General features: G+C 42.8%; 1 protein-coding gene across 1 annotated transcript in view; it reads left to right on the top strand.

Moving 5' to 3' along the window:
• Window positions 1–16,373, top strand: part of LOC108682534 (phospholipid-transporting ATPase VD) — a 28,155-nt gene extending 11,782 nt beyond the window's left edge. The window contains exons 5-23 of the mRNA XM_018171719.2: window positions 781–976; window positions 1,251–1,399; window positions 1,715–1,918; window positions 2,543–2,654; window positions 3,306–3,463; window positions 3,702–4,040; window positions 4,415–5,678; window positions 6,248–6,364; window positions 6,826–7,086; window positions 7,785–7,942; window positions 10,163–10,443; window positions 10,696–10,882; window positions 11,586–11,756; window positions 12,049–12,172; window positions 13,512–13,669; window positions 14,532–14,636; window positions 15,035–15,222; window positions 16,027–16,155; window positions 16,298–16,373. Of these exons, the coding sequence (XP_018027208.1) occupies window positions 781–976; window positions 1,251–1,399; window positions 1,715–1,918; window positions 2,543–2,654; window positions 3,306–3,463; window positions 3,702–4,040; window positions 4,415–5,678; window positions 6,248–6,364; window positions 6,826–7,086; window positions 7,785–7,942; window positions 10,163–10,443; window positions 10,696–10,882; window positions 11,586–11,756; window positions 12,049–12,172; window positions 13,512–13,669; window positions 14,532–14,636; window positions 15,035–15,222; window positions 16,027–16,155; window positions 16,298–16,316 (4,320 nt within the window). The 3' untranslated portion in view covers window positions 16,317–16,373. The remainder of the gene's footprint in view (window positions 1–780; window positions 977–1,250; window positions 1,400–1,714; window positions 1,919–2,542; window positions 2,655–3,305; window positions 3,464–3,701; window positions 4,041–4,414; window positions 5,679–6,247; window positions 6,365–6,825; window positions 7,087–7,784; window positions 7,943–10,162; window positions 10,444–10,695; window positions 10,883–11,585; window positions 11,757–12,048; window positions 12,173–13,511; window positions 13,670–14,531; window positions 14,637–15,034; window positions 15,223–16,026; window positions 16,156–16,297) is intronic.
• Window positions 16,374–21,223: the final 4,850 nt, after the last annotated feature.

A 21,223-nucleotide genomic window follows, 5' to 3' on the forward strand; every position in this document is an offset into this window, starting at 1 on the left:
AGATGTGTATAAGAGAGTGGGTTAGAGGGGGGGATGTGGTGGGTTAGGGACATAGCGTGGTGGGTGGATATGGTGCGTGTGGCTCGCAGTTCCTAATTCACTAGATCGAGCGTTGTGGGCCAGGGTGTAGAGCTAGGGAATGTCTAACGAGGTCTGGTGGGCCAGAGGAACAGCTTATAGATAATTACGTGGCTTGGGGGGGTACTTGGTCTAGCTTTTCATTTAGTACCTCTGGTCGTTGCATGGCGGGTCTAGCAGGTTTAAATGTCAATTTATTCTGTCCTCGACGTGGTGGATATATACTCTTGTATACTTTATATAGGTACTCTTGTTCTGTCGATGCGTTGGGTCCTCATTTATTCTCGTTCAGGTAATTGGGACTCCTGTAAATGCATTTTTCTCTGATACTTTTTCTTATGCTAGTTTATATTTTTCAATAGGTAAATTAAACGCTTAGTTTTGGGGGCGTTTCGTTACATTAATGTTGTGTAAATGTTATCTTAAAGAACGTCATTTTGCAGGACATTATAGTTTTGAATGCTTTGACCGTAGTATACGATTAAGGCACATTGCAATCTCGTGTACCGTATGCAAGTTAACCTTCTTCAAAACACTATAGCCACGGTGTCATATTTTTTTATTGATTATTAGCATAATTTTTGCACCGGATTATTAAGTTTGCCTGTTGTTCACGGACGAAGGCTGCCTCAGTTACGAATTTTTCCTCCAGGACGACAACTTCGACGTACAGAAACTGAATTTTAAGAATTTTTTCTCCAGGACGACAACTTCGACGTACAGAAACTGAATTTCTCGGTGGAGATCTCGCCACCGACGACCAAGATCTACCACTTCTTGGGCTCCATCCCCGTGGCCGAGGGCACGCGAAGGATTGCTCTGAACGAGAGCAACCTCCTACTGCGCTCGTGCTTCGTCAAGAACACGGACTTCGTCGAAGGCCTCGTCGTCTATGCAGGTTCTTCTCTTTTTATGATTCATTTTTTATTATTATTTTTATCTTCTTCAACTTTATGCTCCAAAACTTCCCTCAACTGCACCTCTCGCACCTCCTTACCACCTCCCGCACCTCCTTACCACCTCCCGCACCTCCTTTATTACCACCTCCCACACCACCTCAGTCAGTAACACAAATATTTAATCAGTTTCTATCTAATAAAATAAGGACGAAGGTTGTTCCCTCCTCTATTTATTAACTCGTGACGGTTCCTTACCTCCCGCACATCCCACAGGGTCGGAGACGAAGGTTATGCTCAACAGCAGCTCAAGTCGCTACAAGCGGTCACGTCTCGAGCGCCACATGAACACGTCCGTCGTCTGCTGCGTTGCCATCCTCCTCGTCATGTGCTTCCTCTCTGCCACCGGCTCTGGGGTGTGGCAGGTACGGTGGTGCAGGGGTGTGGCAGGTACGGTGGTGCAGGGGTGTGGCAGGTACGGTGGTGCAGGGGTGTGGCAGGTACGGTGGTGTGGCAGGTACAGTGCAGTAGGTCGTGGCAGTATAACAAGCAGGTCACATTTAAGCAAGGCGAAAATTGAGCATTGCGCCGCATTTGTATCTTGATCTTGTCCACCTGTCGGAAGTCTATTAATTTTTTTCTACTGAACGATACCAACATAATGATTTCTTTAATTTAATAGTTAGTTAATTTAATAATTTCAAAACTGCAGTTGAGGTTAAGAAGTGTTGACGTGACAGGCATACTTCGACAAAGTGTCTGCCGGTGGAGTGGTGCCGTTCCTGCCCCCCGTGATGCCGTCCCTCAACGGCGGGGGAGACGCCCTAGAGGAACTGGTGAGGGGCGAGGTGTCCGAGGACGCCTCGCCTGCCGTCAGGCGGCTCTCCACCAGCCCTGGCTGGGTCGCCTTCCTCTCCTTCTGGACCTTCGTCATCATCTTTCAGGTGACTGCCTTCATTGTCAAAAAATAAATTCTCCTTGAAGTAGGAAAATAAGAAAATAATGACGTATTAATGAAGTTGAAGTCTCATTTTTAACACACAAATAAGTGCACTGATAAACCTCGAGTTATACACGGGCAGTAAAGCCTTAGCAACTTACGTGGATTGATCAAACGTTCAATACTTTCGAGGTTCCCGCTCTTCCCTGATGAAGAATGACTTCCTTCACTCGTTGTTTCTAAAACCAAAGCGGAGACAAGTAAAATAGCAATATCTTCATGGAAACCGTATCATAAACCAGCTCATTCTGCTCAAAAATGTTGAGAATGCCAACACAATCGATAGAGAAAAGCCAAATTTACTCGAAACGAGGTTAAAACTTAGAGACCGAAAAATGTCACCAATTTACATGAACGCACAAATAAACTTAAAAATTAACAATTTCAAGAGGATAAGAACTGTAAACATTATTGAGGTAAAGATTCCGTTTAAGCATGTGTAGAGATTCCAAAATCCTCAAAAACGAAATACCAGACATGGAACTAACGATCTTTTAAATTTCTCTTCTATAAAAAGAACCGATAAAATCAAGCACATTTCAGTTAATTTTGTTGGATGACTGTGCAGGTGATCATCCCGATCGCGCTCTACGTCACCATCGAGATCATCAAGATGCTGCAGGTCTACCACATACAGAACGACCCGTGCTTCGTTGACGCAAGGAACGGGTCCTCCATTGGTACGTCATGCATAACCAGTGATGGGCACAGTCCGCTAATCCGCCAACCGCTAATTAGCAAAGCTAACTTTTTCTTTAGCTGGTGTGCCACGCTGATGGCTGACTTCGTCAACATAGGTACGTCAACTAATCGCGACTTGTGTAACAAAATACGTGATAGGGTACACAAGACGTGATTGGTTGACGTACATATGTTGACGTAGTCAGCCAGCAGTGTGGCACACCGGCTAAGAAAAACGTCATCTTCACTAATTAGCGGATTAGCGGACTGTGCCCACCACTGTGTACAACACGGGCGTTATTTGCACTCGACGAGCCTTATTAGTTATACAACATCTTATATTCACTCAAATAGCTTCATATATTGGCCAGCGAATATATTTGAATGTGATGATTGCAGTGCAAGCCTAAGCATTTTACATTATACGTGCCGTAGATGAGTAATGTAAGTTGTTGCGCTCATTTTTGCTAACCCAAGGGCCCTGATATCGGTTTCTATCATGTTGGGTGAACTTGACACTGTTTCTCAGACGTGAACTCATCGAAGCTCATGTTGCAAACACAAGAACTCCAGTTCTTGAGCATTGAAAGAATAAAGTTTGGGCAATAAATTCTCCACTAATTAAAGTAGTAATTTATTGAACATACCAGAGTGTCGGGCCATGAACATCACCGAGGAGCTTGGCCAAGTTCAGTACGTGTTCACTGACAAGACGGGCACGCTCACGGAGAACAATATGGTGTTCCAGCGCTGTTCCATCAACGGCGTCGACTACGAACACCAGATCACCACTGACAAACTGGACACGGTGAGAACTTTAATAGATGTGGTGAGTACGTGTAATGATGTGGTGAGACCGTGTTGATTTGCTCCGTGTACACTGCATTGATGTGCTCCCTGTACGCTGCATTGATGTACTTATTTCTATATTGAATTATTCGCGCAAACTGCTCCATACAAATGATATGGCTCTGATTCACCTCTAATGTCATTATTGCACATTTGTTAACTTTGACAAAAAATAATGTCTGAAACAATCATTGCAGGAAGAGGGGGGCGAAAATTGTGGCGACTCGTTTGAAATCAACAAGCAACTCTACGACGACCTGCACCGGCCAGCCCCGTCAGGCACGAGTCCAGGGCAGCAGCAAGACCCTTCACCCTCACTTATGTATCATCAACGTAGACCATTGCCAGACCCGGCGGCCCCAGACCAACAGACCATGCAGCAACAACAACAAAAGCAGCAACAAGAGCAACAATCGTTGCAGCGTCACCTGCATCAGCAACACCCAGAAGTTCATCAAGAACGTATTTTGAACTTCATGTTGACGCTGGTGCTCTGCAACACCGTCATCGTTGCTAAAACTCCACATCGCGATAAAGTTAGACTTTACTCTTGATATTTGTTGTTAAATATACGGTTCATATCAATACTCTTGTGCTACCCAGCATTTCTTTGCTTCGCTGTTATTTGTTTGCATGTTTTGTCTCTGTTAAATATTTCGTCTGTTTTATAATTTATTATATGATTTTATTTGTTGAAGGGAGCTTGTAATCATTAAATATTTACAATTTTGAATAAGAACTTATTCTATCTATTGAATATTTTTCTTCTATCCCTGCGCTTCCAGTATCCTGATATCTTATTGCTGTGATTTCTAAGCCTGACAGATGAGCCGCGACAGACTGAAAGTTAAAATTATAGATATTCATTTTGTTTTCAATTTTTCGAATTTACAATTTTATTTCTCTCCAGCCTGCAACTAGTGGGTCAGGCAACCCACCCACGCCTGGAGTTGACGACTACCACAGTGTAATCACCCCGAGTCGTCTCATACCATCGCTACGAGCCTTCACCCCTTTGATCCGCATCCCTCCCCTCCCTGAACGTCCATACCTCAACCTCCGCTCCCTTAATCCCTTCAATCGTCCTCTCTCCCCCATTGCTTCATCCCCCACTGCATCACCTGAGGTCTGCCCTAAGCACCACAACGCGGGAAATACAAAGTCACCTGCAATTTTTATGCAGCATGACGGCAAGAATCCCTCCCTGCAGTTTGTACCTGCTACTCTCTTGGGCGGCGAGAACAGTGCGGCTCATTTTAATTTAAAGGACCCCACGCCTTCCCTGGGTTCTCAGTCCCTCGTGTCGGAACTCGGTGGTCCCGACTCTGAGATGTCGAGCTGTGCCACGTTCTGTACCGACGTGCCGCTGGACTCGTCCCTCACGCCCGCCACCGAAATATTGTCCTTCTCGTCCTCGTCGGCTGATGGACCACATGTGATGGCGGCCAACGTGTCCGCCCGACACTCGACGCCTGGCAAAGAATTGCAGTCGTCGGTACCTGCCAAGTCCGTGACAAGCGCCTCAAATGTATTTAATTCTTCGAGTTTAAGTGTAAGCAAAGCATCTGATGACTTATCGTCGTCGTCTCTTTCTCCGTCCCAGATGAACTGGGCTTACAAAACCCCTTGTGCCGCACAAAGTACAAATTTACCTTTAATGCACCTGACATTAAACCCGCTCTCTGATAGTGCTGGGGACGCAACGAGCAGAATTATTGCCCCCGAGTTAGCCAGAGAAGGACTATGTAACAGTGCCTTTATAAGTAGTACTAGCGAGAGCTCTTTAGGGAGTTCTAGAGCACCGTGCTCCGTATATGGTAGCGCTCCATCTAATAGTTCATCAGAGGAGAGATTTCGTCACGAAACTAGATTAACTCCTCCAAATACGCTGAAAATTCCATTGGGACGAATATACGCTCCACGATCCCCGCTCAAGTCAAGTAGGAGAACCGACAATTCATCATATTCATCGTCATCTTTGGAGGCTTCGAGTGTGAGCGGCGAGACAGCGCCTGTTCCTGACAAGGACGAACTCTTGGGGGTGACGAAGGAGGAGCCCAAGCCCTTGTACGAGGCCGAGAGTCCTGACGAACTCGCCCTTGTTGAAGCCGCCTTCAAGTACGGCGTGCGACTCCTCAGGCGGGACGCCCACACCGCTCTTGTCGACGTGCCCGGTGAGTGTGACGGATGAATGTAACGGGTGAGTGTGACGGGTGAGCGTGCCCGGTGAGTGTGCCCGGTGAGTGTGACGGGTGAGTGTGACGGGTGCAGCTACTCAGTGAACGTTACAACACTCACCGCAGTGTACGTAAGGCGATTAGTATTTTGCCTTTAATGACGGTCCACTGTCTTGTGCGTTCGACCATCAACTGTTTTGTATGTGTTACCTGTTACAAATTAGTGTTACCTATTGAGTATGTACGACTGTAGCTAGTTTTTTATAATAGATTAGAGGCAAACACCTCATTGTCTGCGGGTGTTTGAATCTAACACAACTGTTGGTGGTCGCTTTTCTTGTGCAAACAATGGTCTGGGTTATCGTGATAGATCTAAAAAAACGATTAGAAAAGGGTAACGAACTATGAATTTAAATTCATCGATGACTCTTGAGATTCGGGTAAAGACAGATGCACAGTAGTTATGATAGAGAACCACAAAATTTATTTAACATCTAAAGTGATGTTTTTTTGAAGGCTGTTTATGAAGTGTAATTGAGAAGAACTTCTCATCGTGCCGTGTTCAGGCGCGGGAGTGCTGCAGTTTGAGGTGCTGCACGTGTTTCCCTTCGACTCGACGCGCAAGAGGATGTCCGTTATGGTGCGCGACCCTCGCACCAAGAGCATCATCCTCTACTGTAAAGGTGCGTCGTGTTAAATGCCTCAAGTTTCTTAGTAATACGTTTGGGTACAACATATATATTCCTTATGAACGTTTATCTACATGTTTCGCGATCGAATTAAATATCGAATACTGACGCTCGAATTACATATCTACTGACGATCAAGTCAGTACTGAGTAGTACTGACTTGAAGTACTACTGGCGATTGAATTAAATATAGAATATTTTAGTAATTTAAATTATTAATAACGTGCGTTTGGGCAAACGCAGTAAACTTGTTGACACGCTAAGGTCCAATGCTCAACAGGGCATGTGTTCTAAGCAGCTGTTGGGTCATCGTGTCTGTTTCACTGTGTTCAAAAGTTCGTTCTAAAAGTCGTACATAATCACGTTTTGGCAGTACACTTAAAAAGATCTCTGTTGACGATTTTTCCGTTTTCACTTTGATACACGAGTCAATGTTAATTTTTTGATGTAATTAGGTGCTGACTCTGCAATTCTGGACAACTTGGACCGCGTGGGCAACCAGCTTGATCAGTTCCGGCAGTTCAGGACACACCAGCACCTCTACGTGTACTCCAAGAAAGGCCTACGTACACTCTGCGTGGCCACGAGACACGTATCCGAGGCCGAGTATCTCTGGTGGAGGCGTGGCCATGATGAGGCTGAGGCCTCTTTTGCCGATAGAGAGTTCAAGCTTCAGAACTCTTATAAACTCATGGAGAAGAGCCTCACATTACTCGGTGAGTTATACCTCTACTCGGTGATTTATTATCTCATGTTGTTGGGCTGAATCTTGGCGCAGTCTCGCTTTACTCCATGAGTAATATTGTAAGCCACGTGACGATCAATAATGCGTTCCATATTTTAAAACGATTTGATGTGGAACGAAAAAATTTGGCCCGTTTTCTGTAGAACAACTCCTCGCAATCTAATTTTCCAAGTGAGAACATGTCGAGACATGCCGTACTAAATGTATACGTTCAGTAGTACGTATACGTTCTAGACGCTAAATGTATACGTTCTAGACGCAAAAGAGTTTTACCTATAGTGCTGCGTTCCAAGCATTAAATCTATCGTCGCAGAATGTTTGCTGGTAACCACTTAGCAATTTTAATGCGAATGTTCAACAGGCTAAATCGGTTTTTCGGTGAGACCTCGGCAATCCATCAAATTTGGCAATCCATGTTGATGGGGAAGCATTAGGGCAGGAAATTCTGGAACGAACTTGGTACGCTTGATGACAGTATGAAACACGAGAGCGGCACATGGTCTGAAAGGTTACAAATGTCCGAAACAACAGAATAGTTGTTCCAGACATTTGTAACCTTTCAGACCATGTGGAGAATAGTCCAGGGAGTTAGCAAATACTTAGCCAGGTAATCTATTGACAAGAAGAAAATAAAAAATATTCGGTAAGGTAAACTTCTGTTGTTGGCAGGTGCTACGGGGATCGAGGACCGCCTGCAGCCGCTGGTGCCGGAGACGCTGGAGGCGTTACGGGCGGCGGGTATCGTCGTGTGGCTTCTGACGGGAGACAAGCAGGAGACGGCCATCAATGTCGCCCACTCCGCCGCCCTCTTCTCTCCCACCATGCAGGTCTTTGTTCCCTTCTGTTTACTGCCTTTCTTCTCTCTCCCAAATATGTTGGTGTTTGCAACTTTCAAGCGTTTCATGCAGGCCTTGCTCTAGCGCAGTGGTTCCCAAAGTGGGCGATATCGCCCCCCTAGGGGCGGTGGAAAGATTTTGGTGGGCGATAAGGAAGAAAAGGGCGGTTGGGGGCGATAGGGGGGCGGCAAGTCGAAGTCAGAAGTTCGAACGTTTGTTTGACGATTTGTACACAACACGTGCAGCGCATGACTCCCAGCGATGGTTTTTCACCCAGATTTGTCTTTTTAACCTCTCCTGGGTGTACGTCTCAGACCAATTCACGGCCGGACTCGCGGCCGGTCTCACGGTCAATTTCCAAATTCAATGATCAAGGAATATCTCTCAAACTAATGTACTTTAATTAACTAGATGAAACTTGGTACACGTATTCATTAGGACCTAACGGTAATGTTTAGCTCCTGAAAATTTTTTGAATTTTGCCTTCATTTGTTTTTGCCATAGTTATATAGCAATACGGGCCGAAATTCACAGTGATCAAGGAATTTCTTTCAAACTACCGAACGGATTCGAACGAAATTTTGAATTTACAGTCCTAACTACCGGACTGTAATGTTTAGCTCGGAAAATTTTTTTCGATTGTGCCTTCGTTCGCGAGTTTTTAGCGCATTTTCTCATTAATAGAAAAAAAGGCGCTATTGTGCTCGTCTTGTCCGTCTGTCTGTCCGTGACTTCATGTTTTCGTCGACGAGAAAATGCGCTCTCTGTCACTCACTGAAGTGAATACTGAGTTATATTTTTTTCATTTCAATTTCATTCGCGATTTTAAACAGCAATACGTGCTTAAATTCGCAGTAACCAAGAAATTTCTTCCAAACTACTGAACAGATTTGAACGAAACTTAGTATTTAAATACCTAACCTCAGCAACGGTGATGTTTAGCTTGTTTCAAATTGTTCGATTTTGCCTTCGTTTGCGAGTTATACGGCTATACGTAAACGGCTCTTGGTTAAACCGGGCGGTAGAAAAGCAGGTCGTTTCTCCTTTATCTGTATAACTCGCGAACGGAAGCAAAATAGAAAAATTATTGTCACGAGCTAAACATCACCGTTGGGAGGTTAGGTATACAAAGTTTCGTTGAAATCTGTTCAGTAGTTTAGAAGGAATTTCTTGATCGCCGCGAATTTAAGCGACAAATTTCACGGCGATACGGGCCGAATATTAGGATTTGTGAAATCAAGATTGACGGTGAAATGAAAAAAAAACTTGCAAACGAAGGTGAAATAAAAAAAATTTATAAGCCAAAAAATCACCGCTTGGTAGTTAGGAATGTATATTCAAAATTTCGCTAAAATCTGTTCAGGAGTTTGGAAGAAATTCTTTGATCACTTCGAATTTCGGCCTTTATCGCAATGTAACTCACGAATGAAGGCGAAATTTAAAAAATTTTCACTTGCTAAACATCACCATTAGGTCTTACTGAATACGTGTTCCAATTTTTATTGAGCTGCGTTCATTAGTTTGGGAGATATTACTTGATAATTGAATTTGGAGATTGCTCGTGAGACCGGCCACGAGTCCGGCCGTAAATTTGCCCGAGACGTCCTAGGTTTCTAGTGCTGAAACAGTTAAAACAGCTGAAAAACATATTGGTTCACTAAATGGGGTTCTATTTGTGAAATGCACGTTTGTGTTTAACCTTTATCTTTTAAAATTGCAGAGTACTAAATTTCAAGAAAGAGGCGTATTTTTTTTAAATGTGTCTGTGGGGGGCGATAGAAATTCACTAGGGAGCCAAAGGGGGCGCCAGCCTGAAAAAGTTTGGGAACCACTGCTCTAGCGAGAGAGAGGTGCAGTGCTTGTACCGCACCTGTGTTCCGACTAGAGTGCGTTGTAGTTCATATATGTAGTCTCCTTTGCATTATAATTCAATACGATCTTTTGACGTTGATAGAAGCGCTCCATAGTTGTGCGGTTGTCGTAAACTGCATGTTTTGCTGAATGCCATATTTGCATAATGCCATTTACTGAATGCCACAGCCACGATACCACTTTGAGTTGTAATTTGGTCAGGCATGAGTCTTGAAAACATAATGTCATAAACTAATTTTGAACATTCTAATGTGTTTAGTTTTGCCAGCATATACTTTTTCTAGTCGGAGCGTTTTTTTTCTATGCGATTTAGTCACGTTTCTTGAAACCGTTTTTCAGATCATGAAGGTGAACGCCACGACGCAGCACGCAGAGGAGACGATGCGACGGTTCCTCGAGTCCTGTGGTATGCGTGCACGTCGCCCTCGTCAGGCTCCTGATGACGATGACGCTGGCTCCGTCCTGTCCGTGACGGCTACTGACGTTGCTGCTGACAACGTCCATGCATCTACGACCAGCATGACTGACGTCAGCTCTAGTTTAATGGCTGCAACGTGTCCTGACGCAGCCCCTGACGATGACAAGGAGCGAGGGCTCGTCGTGGACGGCAAGACGCTGACGTGAGTAACCGCATGTCCCGGCCATCCTTTGGGGATCGGGGGTCGCTTGGGGATCGGGGATGACGTGAGGATCGGAGGTTCATGGGTCGCTTGGGGATCGAGGGTTGTGTCAGGGGAGGGGAGTCACCAGAGGATCGCTGAACGCGTGAGGGTCGTGGGTTGCGAGGGGATCCGTAAGTCCTTTGACATAACCTCATCTTACATCAGCATTAGACCACCCGTCCACCTTTAGCATTTATCATCTTCCCCCAGCTTCATCCTGGACCGGCGCACGAGTCTAGGGCCGCTGTTCCTGGAGCTGGCGGGGCAGTGCCGCTCGGTGCTCATCTCCCGCGCCACGCCCCTGCAGAAAGCCCTCGTCGTCAAGCTTGCCAAGCGCGACCTGGGCGTCCTCAGCATGGCTGTGGGCGACGGTGCCAACGATGTATCCATGATCCAGGTACGTAATGATTATGGCAGTGGTTCATGACCCAGGTAATGGCAGTGATCCATGATCCATTCACGGGCCCTGGCTGGCACGCACTGCATGGTGTTGTAGGGTGATAGTAATGGATGCTGCTACATGGTTCAAGTACTGCGTAGTGCTGGTAGTGGTAGTGATGGTCAAAGTCTAGCTTGGTCCAAGTACTTGATTATCCTATTGCTACTCAGTTCAGCTACTGGAAGGTCCGATTACTAGTTTTTTTCAGGTATGGAATGGTACTTGTACTAGTTGTTTCTGCTATACTCTGAACTTTCTATGAATAATCACATAGCTAAAGTCATCACCGCTTGTTTTGGTGCTCTGCGACGAATACGTAACGTCAGCCGCTGTCTCTCGAGAATGGTCCTCGAGGCCATCGTGGTGGCGCTCGTTATGACCAGATTGAACTGTGGTAATGCCACACTTGATGGACTTTCGACCATGGCACCCAATAAACTGTAATCCTTTATGAACGCTGCTGCGCGACTCGCGTCCAATTAGCGAAAATTGGACCACGTGATACCGATATTGCGCGATTTTCACTGGCTGCGCATGCATCAGCGCACGCAGTTCAAGGTCACTGTTCTGAAGTTACGATACTTTCACGATCTGGTCTGACGATTCAAAATCATTGCTTCTACGGCTAAGACGAAATTGCTAACTTTTTTTGCCCCGCCAGACGGCCGATGTGGGTGTGGGCATCAGCGGCGTGGAGGGCCGCCAGGCTGTGATGTGCTCAGACTTTGCCATCAGCAGGTTCTGCCACCTGCAGCGCCTCCTGCTGCTACACGGCCACTGGTGTCACCACAGGCTTGCCTCCATTATACTCTACTTCTTCTACAAGAATGCCGTGAGTGCACGAGTACAATGTGGCTCTAATAATTCTTTATTCGTTGTTGGGCGGTTAGATTTGCGTCATTAATTGTGTCGTGAGTCATCGAAGTATTTAACAGCGGTATTATTTTTTTATTAATCTGGTATTGGCGAGTCTTAAACAAACAGTTATCCGGAGATATCACATGCACGTAAACATCTGGAACCACAATGTCTCGATCCTTCTTAGGTTCGAGTTATTCATAGAGTATTTGTTCATTATTTCGACTATGTTACCACTGAGAGTAACAACCGTGTATTGCTGGCAGAATTTGGTGCTGGTGCTGCTGTGGTACCAATTCTACTGTTCCTTCACCGGCAATAACTTCATGGACCAGATGTACCTCATCCAGTTCAGCCTAACCTTCACGTCCGTACCTCCCGTCATTGTAGGTAAGTGGTTTAAATATTTCGCTGTGCGCTCCATTTAGTTGATCTAGACTCTGGCTTCCCTGATGAGCTTTTTTACCGCAGGCATTTTTAGGATATGCGGTTTTGCGCTTAAATTAAACGTTTTAACTTACGTTTTTGTATCCTGTGATGCTAATTATTTTTGCGAGCTGCCAATTGGAGCATGCGTAGTTAAGTCAAGATTGTATGCCTTGCTTAATTTTTTTTTTTTATTGGGGAACTCCAAGGTTTCTTAAACTTTTCGTGAGCGTGTACAACTTAGCTGTTCCGTACAGGCACAGCGTAAAACTTGAGCTACTTGTCAGCAGCTAACTTATGCAATTATTAGCATGTAATTTAGTCAGTGCCCTAATAATTTGCATATTAAGTACGCTTCCTTTTGCATTCAATGATGGGCCGTTGTGTTCTGGTTGGTGGTGTAGGGCAACGGTTCCAAATCGTTATCAAATCATCCCGTACTAGCCAGAAAACATTTTTGAGAGGTCAAAAATAAATCTAATTAAAAATCGTCATAACCACTTGTACTTTGAAAGGCCCTCGTGTGCCACTGATGGAAAACGTACCAAACTTTGATAATTCCACCGTGCTCTTTTCATATTTTTTTGATATTATACTGAAAAACTATGATGATCGCGTTCCTATAACGCTAAATACCATAACTAACTAACCACTATAGTCTGCGCTATAACTGTAACCACCCTAACCAAGCCAGCGCTATAACTGCAACCACCCTAACCAAGCCAGCACGATAACTGCAACCACCCTAACCAAGCCAGCACGATAACTGTAACCACCCTAACCAAGCCAGCGCTATAACTGCAACCACCCTAACCAAGCCAGCACGATAGCTGCAACCACCCTAACCAAGCCCGCACGATAACTGCAACCACCCTAACCAAGCCCGCACGATAACTGCAACCACCCTAACCAAGCCCGCACGATAACTGCAACCACCATAACCAAGCCAGCACGATAACTGTAACCACTCTAACCAAGCCCGTAAGATAACGATAACTACACTTAGTAGGATGGCACTACCGCGCTAACCTCTTTAACTAAGACTGCACTATAACGTTAACCGCCTAACCAACGATTACATTATAACGCTAACCGCCGTTATCTAAGACTGCACCATATCGCAATCTACCATAACTAAGCCTACACCGTAACGCTAGTTACAACTACTAACGTGACTATTGCACACACACAACTAACGTGATTTCAAGTATTAAAAGTACGACGAGAAAAGTATTCAAGTATTAAAAATACGGTATCGTGTAACAAGATGTAATCATTTTATTACCAATATATTACTTTGCAGGCGCATACGACAAGGACGCCCCCAGCTCGGTGCTGCTGTCAGAGCCGCACCTGTACGACGCGGGGAGGCTGGACCAGGTCTTCAAACACTCATACTTCTGGGTGAACATCCTCGACGCCGCCTTCCAGTCCATCGTCATGTTCTTCTTCGCTCTGGGGGTGAGTGACGTGGCGTGCGAGGCATGTGACGTGGCATGCGAGGCATGTGACGTGGCATGCAAGGCATGTGGCGTGGCAGGAGTCATGTGACGAGGCATGCAAGTCATGTGACCTGTGATGAGTCATAGAATAGAATAGAATAGAAGTGTCGGCATAGAAGAAATAGGCCCATGGTCTGTTTTATGTTACTGACGGATGTTACATTTGAACTTTTTCGCCCTCGAGTGAGTAACATGGCGTGCAAGTCATATAGTATATGTCTTATTGATGTAAAATTTGAATGTACCTTTATTATTTATAGCATAACAGTGATGGATCATTCTAATTTCGTTCTTTCTAGTGATGTGATTATTATAATTTGTCATTATAACGGTGTATCAATTTGATATATCATGTAGGTAATATTTTTTTCGTGTATCGTTTCATTGATGATCCTTATGTTATATATAACATCGAAATTCTGTACTCTTTTAATGTATAAAATGAAGTTGGTTAATATGCTGATTTGAATAGAAATGATGAAAGTGGTAAACAATGTATATGCAATGACAGATCTTCTCTAAGTCGTGCATGCAGCTTGCTAAAAATGAAGCGATCATTTCTCTCAAGATGTAAGCATTTTATTTGTATTCCAATTCTTCGCGTCGCATGAGTACAGACGTACTTGATACCGTACTCACGACGTACCTTCTGCATTACGCATGAGTACAGGCGTAGTTATTACGCTTCTCCGGATGTACTACATTACGCATGAGTACAGACGTACTTGATACCGTACTCACGACGTACCTTCTGCATTACGCATGTGTGCAGGCGAAGTTATTACGCTTCTCAGGACGTACTACATTACGCATATGTGCAGGCGTACTACGGTGGCGACAGCGGTGGAGACCTTGTAGCGCTGACGGTGGTGCACAGCTGCCTGCTGGGGCAGCTTCTCACCATCGCCCTCGAGATCAAGTCTTGGGTACGGCCAAATAACGCAAATAAAATGAAATTCAAGAACCATTCGTAAATTTGAGTTACCCAATATATTAATTTCATAATTGTGAAGGAGCGTAAAATAAACATCGTTGCGCTGATAAATAATTTAAAATCGAAACGTCTGCCAGTTTATTCATTGTTGATTAGGTTGTTTATTACACCGGACTGAATACTAAATTGTTTCCTAGTGAATTCGTAGCTAATTATGTTGGTTGTCTCGACGGATTGAATAATCAATGCCTGCCATTTAATTTGTTGTTTGTAGTAGTTATAGTATGTGTAGTTAATAAGATTGATTATTACAACAGACCATCCTCCACGTGGCGTCACTGGTGTTCTCGCTGGTGATATTCCATTTAATAAGATTGTTTATTACAACAGACTATCCTCCACGTGGCGTCACTGGTGTTCTCGCTGGTGATATTCCACGTGTTCAGCATGGCGTACACGATGTCGTGCGTGGCGTGCTTCGGACTGCAGAGCGTCTACTGGGTCTACCCGCACGCCATGACCTCCCCCCTCCACTGGTGTGTCGTCATCCTCAGCTCCATCACAGCCGTCCTCCCCAGGTCTGTTTTTATTAGACTAAACATCATTCAATCTATACTTTATTATTGTCATGACTAACCTAGCCTAACTTAACTTTTCTGAATTCAAAATCTCCTACCTAACCTAGCCAACTTAACGTTTCTGAAGTCAAACTAAAATCTCATACCAACTATCCTAGCCTAGCACATCCTCACCTAACCTGAGACATAGGTAATCTTATCTCACCTAACAAGATCTTGATTACAGCCATGTTTACTAATACTAACTTAGGATAACTTACTGCAAGACGGTGTGATGTAGCGTGACGTTGCCTAGTTCATCGTTACGTGTTGTCCCGGGACGTGAAGCGTGACGTCGTGTTACTTAACACGTTGACTACGATTGCTTCATCTTCTACAATTATTTCAGTTTTTGTACTTTTTTTAAGCAGGGTTGCCAGACGGTCATTTTTTCCGGACAAATTCCGTGATTTAGTTTTTCTCAATTGCGTTAGCCGGCTAAAATTTATGATACTATTTAATTTTAATTACTATTTAAATTTATGATACTATTTAATTTTAAAATTTAATTACTTCCTAATTAAATTTTAAATACTGCAAAAAGAAAATAAATGAAATTTTTATAGCGGAACCTGCAAATAAACTAGTATACATTGAATTATCGGCCTTTTTTGGCCTTTTTTGTTCTCGGATTTGGCCGATTTCAGGCAACCTTAATTATGTACCACTACGTCCTGGAGAAATACATTTCGTGGTATGCATATGTACCAATACGTAGTCAACGTGTTAACGTAGCGTCGTGTAACGTATAGTGTGTTGTGGCAGGTTCGTGTACCGCTGCGGGCAGACGTCGCTGTGGCCGACTGCGGTGCAGACGAGCGTGCTGAGGTACAGGCGACTGCAGCGACAGCGTCGTCTGCAGGAGAAACTTGCAGGGCAGAACCTCGGCTGTCGGTGAGTGGGGCGCGGGTGTCGGTGAGTGGGGCGTGAGTGTCGGGAATTGGGATGCTGGTGTTGAATAATTTGAAACATCAACAATCAATTCGGCAGTGACTTTTACGTTGATATCGTTAATTCGTATTTTTCTTCACACCAGAGGAAGCTCGACCGTGTGACTCCTTCTTCTATCCCTCTGTTCCATCTCTCTCGTCCACCCTTCGCTTCCTCTCTCTCTTATCCCAAAATCTCTCTTCCACCACTCACTTCCACCCTTTTGTACAACCCCTTTGTTCCACTTACTGACTTCCACCCCTCTCTTGTGTCACTGCTCACCACTCCTTGCACTGCTCTGGGCGCAACTATTAAACCAAGTAAGTTCCCTTAATTCCAGCATTTTATAATTGTTCATGTATCTAATCTTTACTAACCTACCTTGGGCATTAACTGTGATTATTCAAATTCCAATAATTTGACCCTCAACAATTCGGGTAAATGGAGTTGTTATAACTTCTTGTACGTTTGTTGCCATCCGTAATAAGTTACTTACAATCCATTTTTGTGCAGATGTTCAAATACGAGAAGACATGACGACTGGCCTGCACGCGAACCTGACGATCCAGCGTGCGCTTGTCATGTGCAGCGAGCACTTGTACTTCATGCTTGAGCGTGTCATGTGCAGCGTGCACTTGTACTTCATGCTTGAGCGTGTCATGTGCAGCGTGTACTTGTACTTCATGCTTGAGCGTGTCATGTGCAGCGTGCACTTGTACTTCATGCATGAGCGTGTCATGTGCAGCGTGCACTTGTACTTCATGCTTGAGCGTGTCATGTGCATCGCGCACTTGTACTTCATGCTTGAGCGTGTCATGTGCAGCGTGCACTTGTACTTCATGCTTGAGCGCGTACGATTCGAGTACGTGTGCTTCATGCGTGCGTGTGTTCCTAATTTTCGCGCTCGTTGTTCTATCATTCACAGGTAATAACAAACTTAATAATTTCCACAAAACTGTTCTGTAGTACAACTTTTCCTCTCGAATATTTCTGCCTGCATGAACGTTCGTTCACGGCAATTCAACTGTTGAGTGAATGATGATCTATCGACGCGCCGCGAGCCCAGACCTTCAGCTATAGAAGAATCTAGCTTTTAAAATTGGAACATAATAAATATATATGCGATATATATACGGAAAAGTAGATAAAATATATTTTATCTGAGAAATAAAATTTAACTTCCAGCAACGTAATAAAAAATTTGAATCATTGATTAAACGAATTCGGGAACGAATTAATCTTTAGTTTGATCTCATTTTTAATTTACATCAATTTCCTGATTTATTCTTCGGATCACATCTTTAGTGAAGACTATAAACTCGTTAAAGATATCATATCTGACAATTTTTTTATGCGGCAACGATTGAACGTCACAGTTCTGAGGTGTTGGAGCTCCGTGAAACATTTTCCTCATATAATTACTATAATTCATTAACTTGGTGTAATTATTCAATTCATGTAATATTCATGTCGTATCAACAGGCGTAAAGAGAAAACAATTCATCGCTTAATTTGTTAACGCTTGATCTGTAATTTTTGTAGAAATTGCGGTGCGAGATTGGATTTATTTTAAAGATGGTTTATTTTAAATTTTATTTTAAAGATCCAACAACGCCTGGACCTGATAATTGGAGAAGGATCAAGTGAAACTTTAATAATGTTCTACTGGTCGGTCGTTGAGTCTGGTTTACTTGATTTTTTTTCAAACACACAATTGACATTTTTCTTTTTCCAAGCTAGTTTGGCATGAAGTCGACATAGGAAGCATGAGAGTCTGGTAAACCACGAAGTATCTTCCACAATACGTCCATTTTCCAATAGGATTTCGATGCAATATTTTACCTATTAGTTCATTTGTATCGTGATGCCTAACGCTCGCTGTGGTTGTGAAGGTTCATAGCCAGATACCTTATACCGTCTTTAATGATTGATGTTTATTATTATACGTATGTGTGCATTTCATGCTATTTATTTCAGTTTTGATTATTTTCTCTTGAGTATGATTATGTATGTAGATAATTGGAAATAATTTCTGCCGGGTATGTAATTTTGTCCCTGTGCTGTGAAGTGAGTAAGTGGAACTTACAACCGAGTCGAGTTCTGAGCCTGGGTTGCATTCCATAACAAAGGTAATGAGATTAGATCCTCTTAACAATCGACCGCGCCATGAAAATCAGTGTTATATCGTGCAGTCGCTGCAATTTACCCTACATTGCTGATAACACGTGCCATTGTGTGTAAAGCGCCATTATTCCCATTTATGTCATTCCCTGTGACTGCATCTTTATTCATTAACTTTTCATTCTATGTGGCTACATCATTATTACATTAACTCCATACTTATATTGGTAGTGGTTAAATGTATGGTTGTGTCGCGGCGACATCTGGTGTGTATCCAACTTCAAGGGTTTATTATTGTTATTTCTGCAAGTCGCTATAGTCTTTCGCACAGTCACTATTTGTCTTATTCTGACAGAGAACAGGCTGGTGGGCGCATTTGTCGCCACAAGTCTTAACCCCAACTATAAAAAAAAACTATTTGTCTTATAAGCTCTTGGCGTGTTAGTACGTCTTGTAGACAACGGCGTATGAGGAACAAGTGCTATGCAGTGCTCACTGTTACTCATGAGCTGCGTCCTGTGCGATGAATAAATCGCTGCTTACTTACAATTATCCAATTATTGTGAACTTTAGCGCAGCTGTGACAAAATTATTGGGTTTGGTGCTTGTGTTTGTTTTGTAAATGAACGAACAACAAAGGGTATTTCTTGATACTTAAAACCGATTTGATCGGCTATACCCAAGAATTTATTTAGCGTCAATTTATTTTTTTACACTGTCTTAGTGAATCCTTTTATCTCAATAGACAAACGTCGTCGCTTTTGCAACGTAGTTTTAATCAAATAACGATTGTGATGCACACGAATCCAAATAAAAATTCTATTTTACTGCCCCTCCCCCTGTGCTGTTCGTTCTCAAGTCTTCCCATGTCAACAGCTTTGCTCACGGGTTATTTTATTATGAGGGCCACTGAACTAAACATATGACCTCCTACGTATCACTGCCCTGGTATTTCTGTCATGCCATATAATGATGATGCTATATTGGTTTGAGTATATATTATAGCTTGTGTTCGTTGTAACCTGTGATGCTTCTGCTGTTGTTTGTCTCACGTCTGTGGGTTGAGACATTCTCTCCAGCGTGAGCTCGAAGAAATGGCTAGGTTTCAACATAGAAGAACATCGAAGCAAGTTTGTATAAATTATATATAGAGAGATATAAGAATGTGCGTGTACGTAGCTTCTCTTTACCGTTCACTGTGAAAATTTTATGAAATAGAAAGATATGCTGGGAATACACTTGTGCTGTTGGAGTTGTGAAGTTAGGAGATATATTTTTTTGAACTCGCATACGAAGCTCATCGATCTTATTTTTATACCCAGACGCAACGGATTTTCTCATATATTTTTATAGCTTGAACATAATAAGAGAGTTTATTAACAATTATGCCATTCAAATATTTCTTGGCTTTAGTCTTTAATTGTAAAGTATTGTCATAATTTAAGTGAAGAAACCATATCATCGTGGAGACATTCTATCTTCAACGATAATAAGAGACTGGGACCCAAACGATTTTCTATTCGCTTTTTTATGGTCGTCAATCTTCAAACGAACTTATCTCTATTTCTCTTTGTAAAGTTATCGTCTGAGTGCCCATAGACTCGAGTGTAGTAAAACTGCTGGTGATAATCACGGTTTCCCTCTAGACCATTCAGTCAATTAAGTAGAATTATCTTCCATAGATAATTATTATTGTTATTAAGTAGAAAAATCTTCCAGATAATAACAATAACAATGTTATTGTTATTAAGTAGAAAAATCTTCCAGATGATAACAATTCCGACAGTCTCAATGTGCGGTGTTTAATGTCTTGATTCTAGTCCGTCCAATGCAAAGTTTTTCGATTAATATTTCATAGCTTTCAGTTGAACTGCGTTTGTGTTCAACAGGAATGAAGCTTTACGGATTCCTGGGTTGATTTTCAACTCTTTCTTCACCTTCGTATTGTAGAATTTTCTCCGTATAGTTCCAACGATTGGAATTTTAGATGCTATTTTTTGTACTTTCTTAAGGTAATCCCTCACATTCCGATAAACTGTTGCTATACAAGAGAGATTTGTATTATTGTTGGATGTTCTAGATCGAAAGCTATTAATTTTTGCTCTCAATTTACTGTCTCCTATTAATAGAAATTTCTGTGGCTTTTTGGTTTTTGGTTCTCCAGCACAGAGAGAAAGTAGCTATATGCACTAAATTATATTCATCAGACAACTCAATATGCTTTGTCTTGGCCTGTAGTTTAGTTCATATTTAGCTTACGGAGTTTATAAAGAACCGATGATCTAGAAGCTGTTTGGGGAAAATGTGCATCCTATTCGACTTTCATTATCAACAGTACCATTAAATTTTGGGATTAATTTATTTTAATTGGGATTTAATGGATTTAATTTTATTGATTGATTTAATTTGGATTTTTTGTTTAGTGGTAACGTCCGATCCGTCACATTATTTCTCCCATTTTACTCTAGACCTTCATGCGTGTTGCAGCGTTTATGGACGAGTATCCTATTCAATATTCACGCATCCTCTATAACTTACACATTTCATAATATTGAATTAGACTTTGGTTCTGTCATCTACGACTGACACTTTCCACGTCCACAAATTATAGTAATTTAAAATAAATCTTAGCTGCGTGTTCCACTGACTACTCGATAGATTTATACCAACAAAATAAAGTCATTCATTAAAATCTCAATAATTTCGAGCTTGAATAATTCATGTCGAGTGAGAATTTTAATTACAGTTATCGTTTAATTACAGTTATCGACAACGGTAATGGTAATAGAATAATAATAGACTAACATCTAGCCGGTACGCCTACATTTCAAATAGATAATTTCACAATTACAGGACATAGCAACTTATTCCATTTATCGCGAACAGGAAAATGAGATAATATAACCAGGGG

Source organism: Hyalella azteca, unplaced genomic scaffold (genome assembly GCF_000764305.2).
Source record: "Hyalella azteca isolate HAZT.00-mixed unplaced genomic scaffold, Hazt_2.0.2 contig5438, whole genome shotgun sequence".
In the NCBI taxonomy this organism is placed as follows: Eukaryota; Metazoa; Arthropoda; class Malacostraca; order Amphipoda; family Hyalellidae; genus Hyalella; species Hyalella azteca.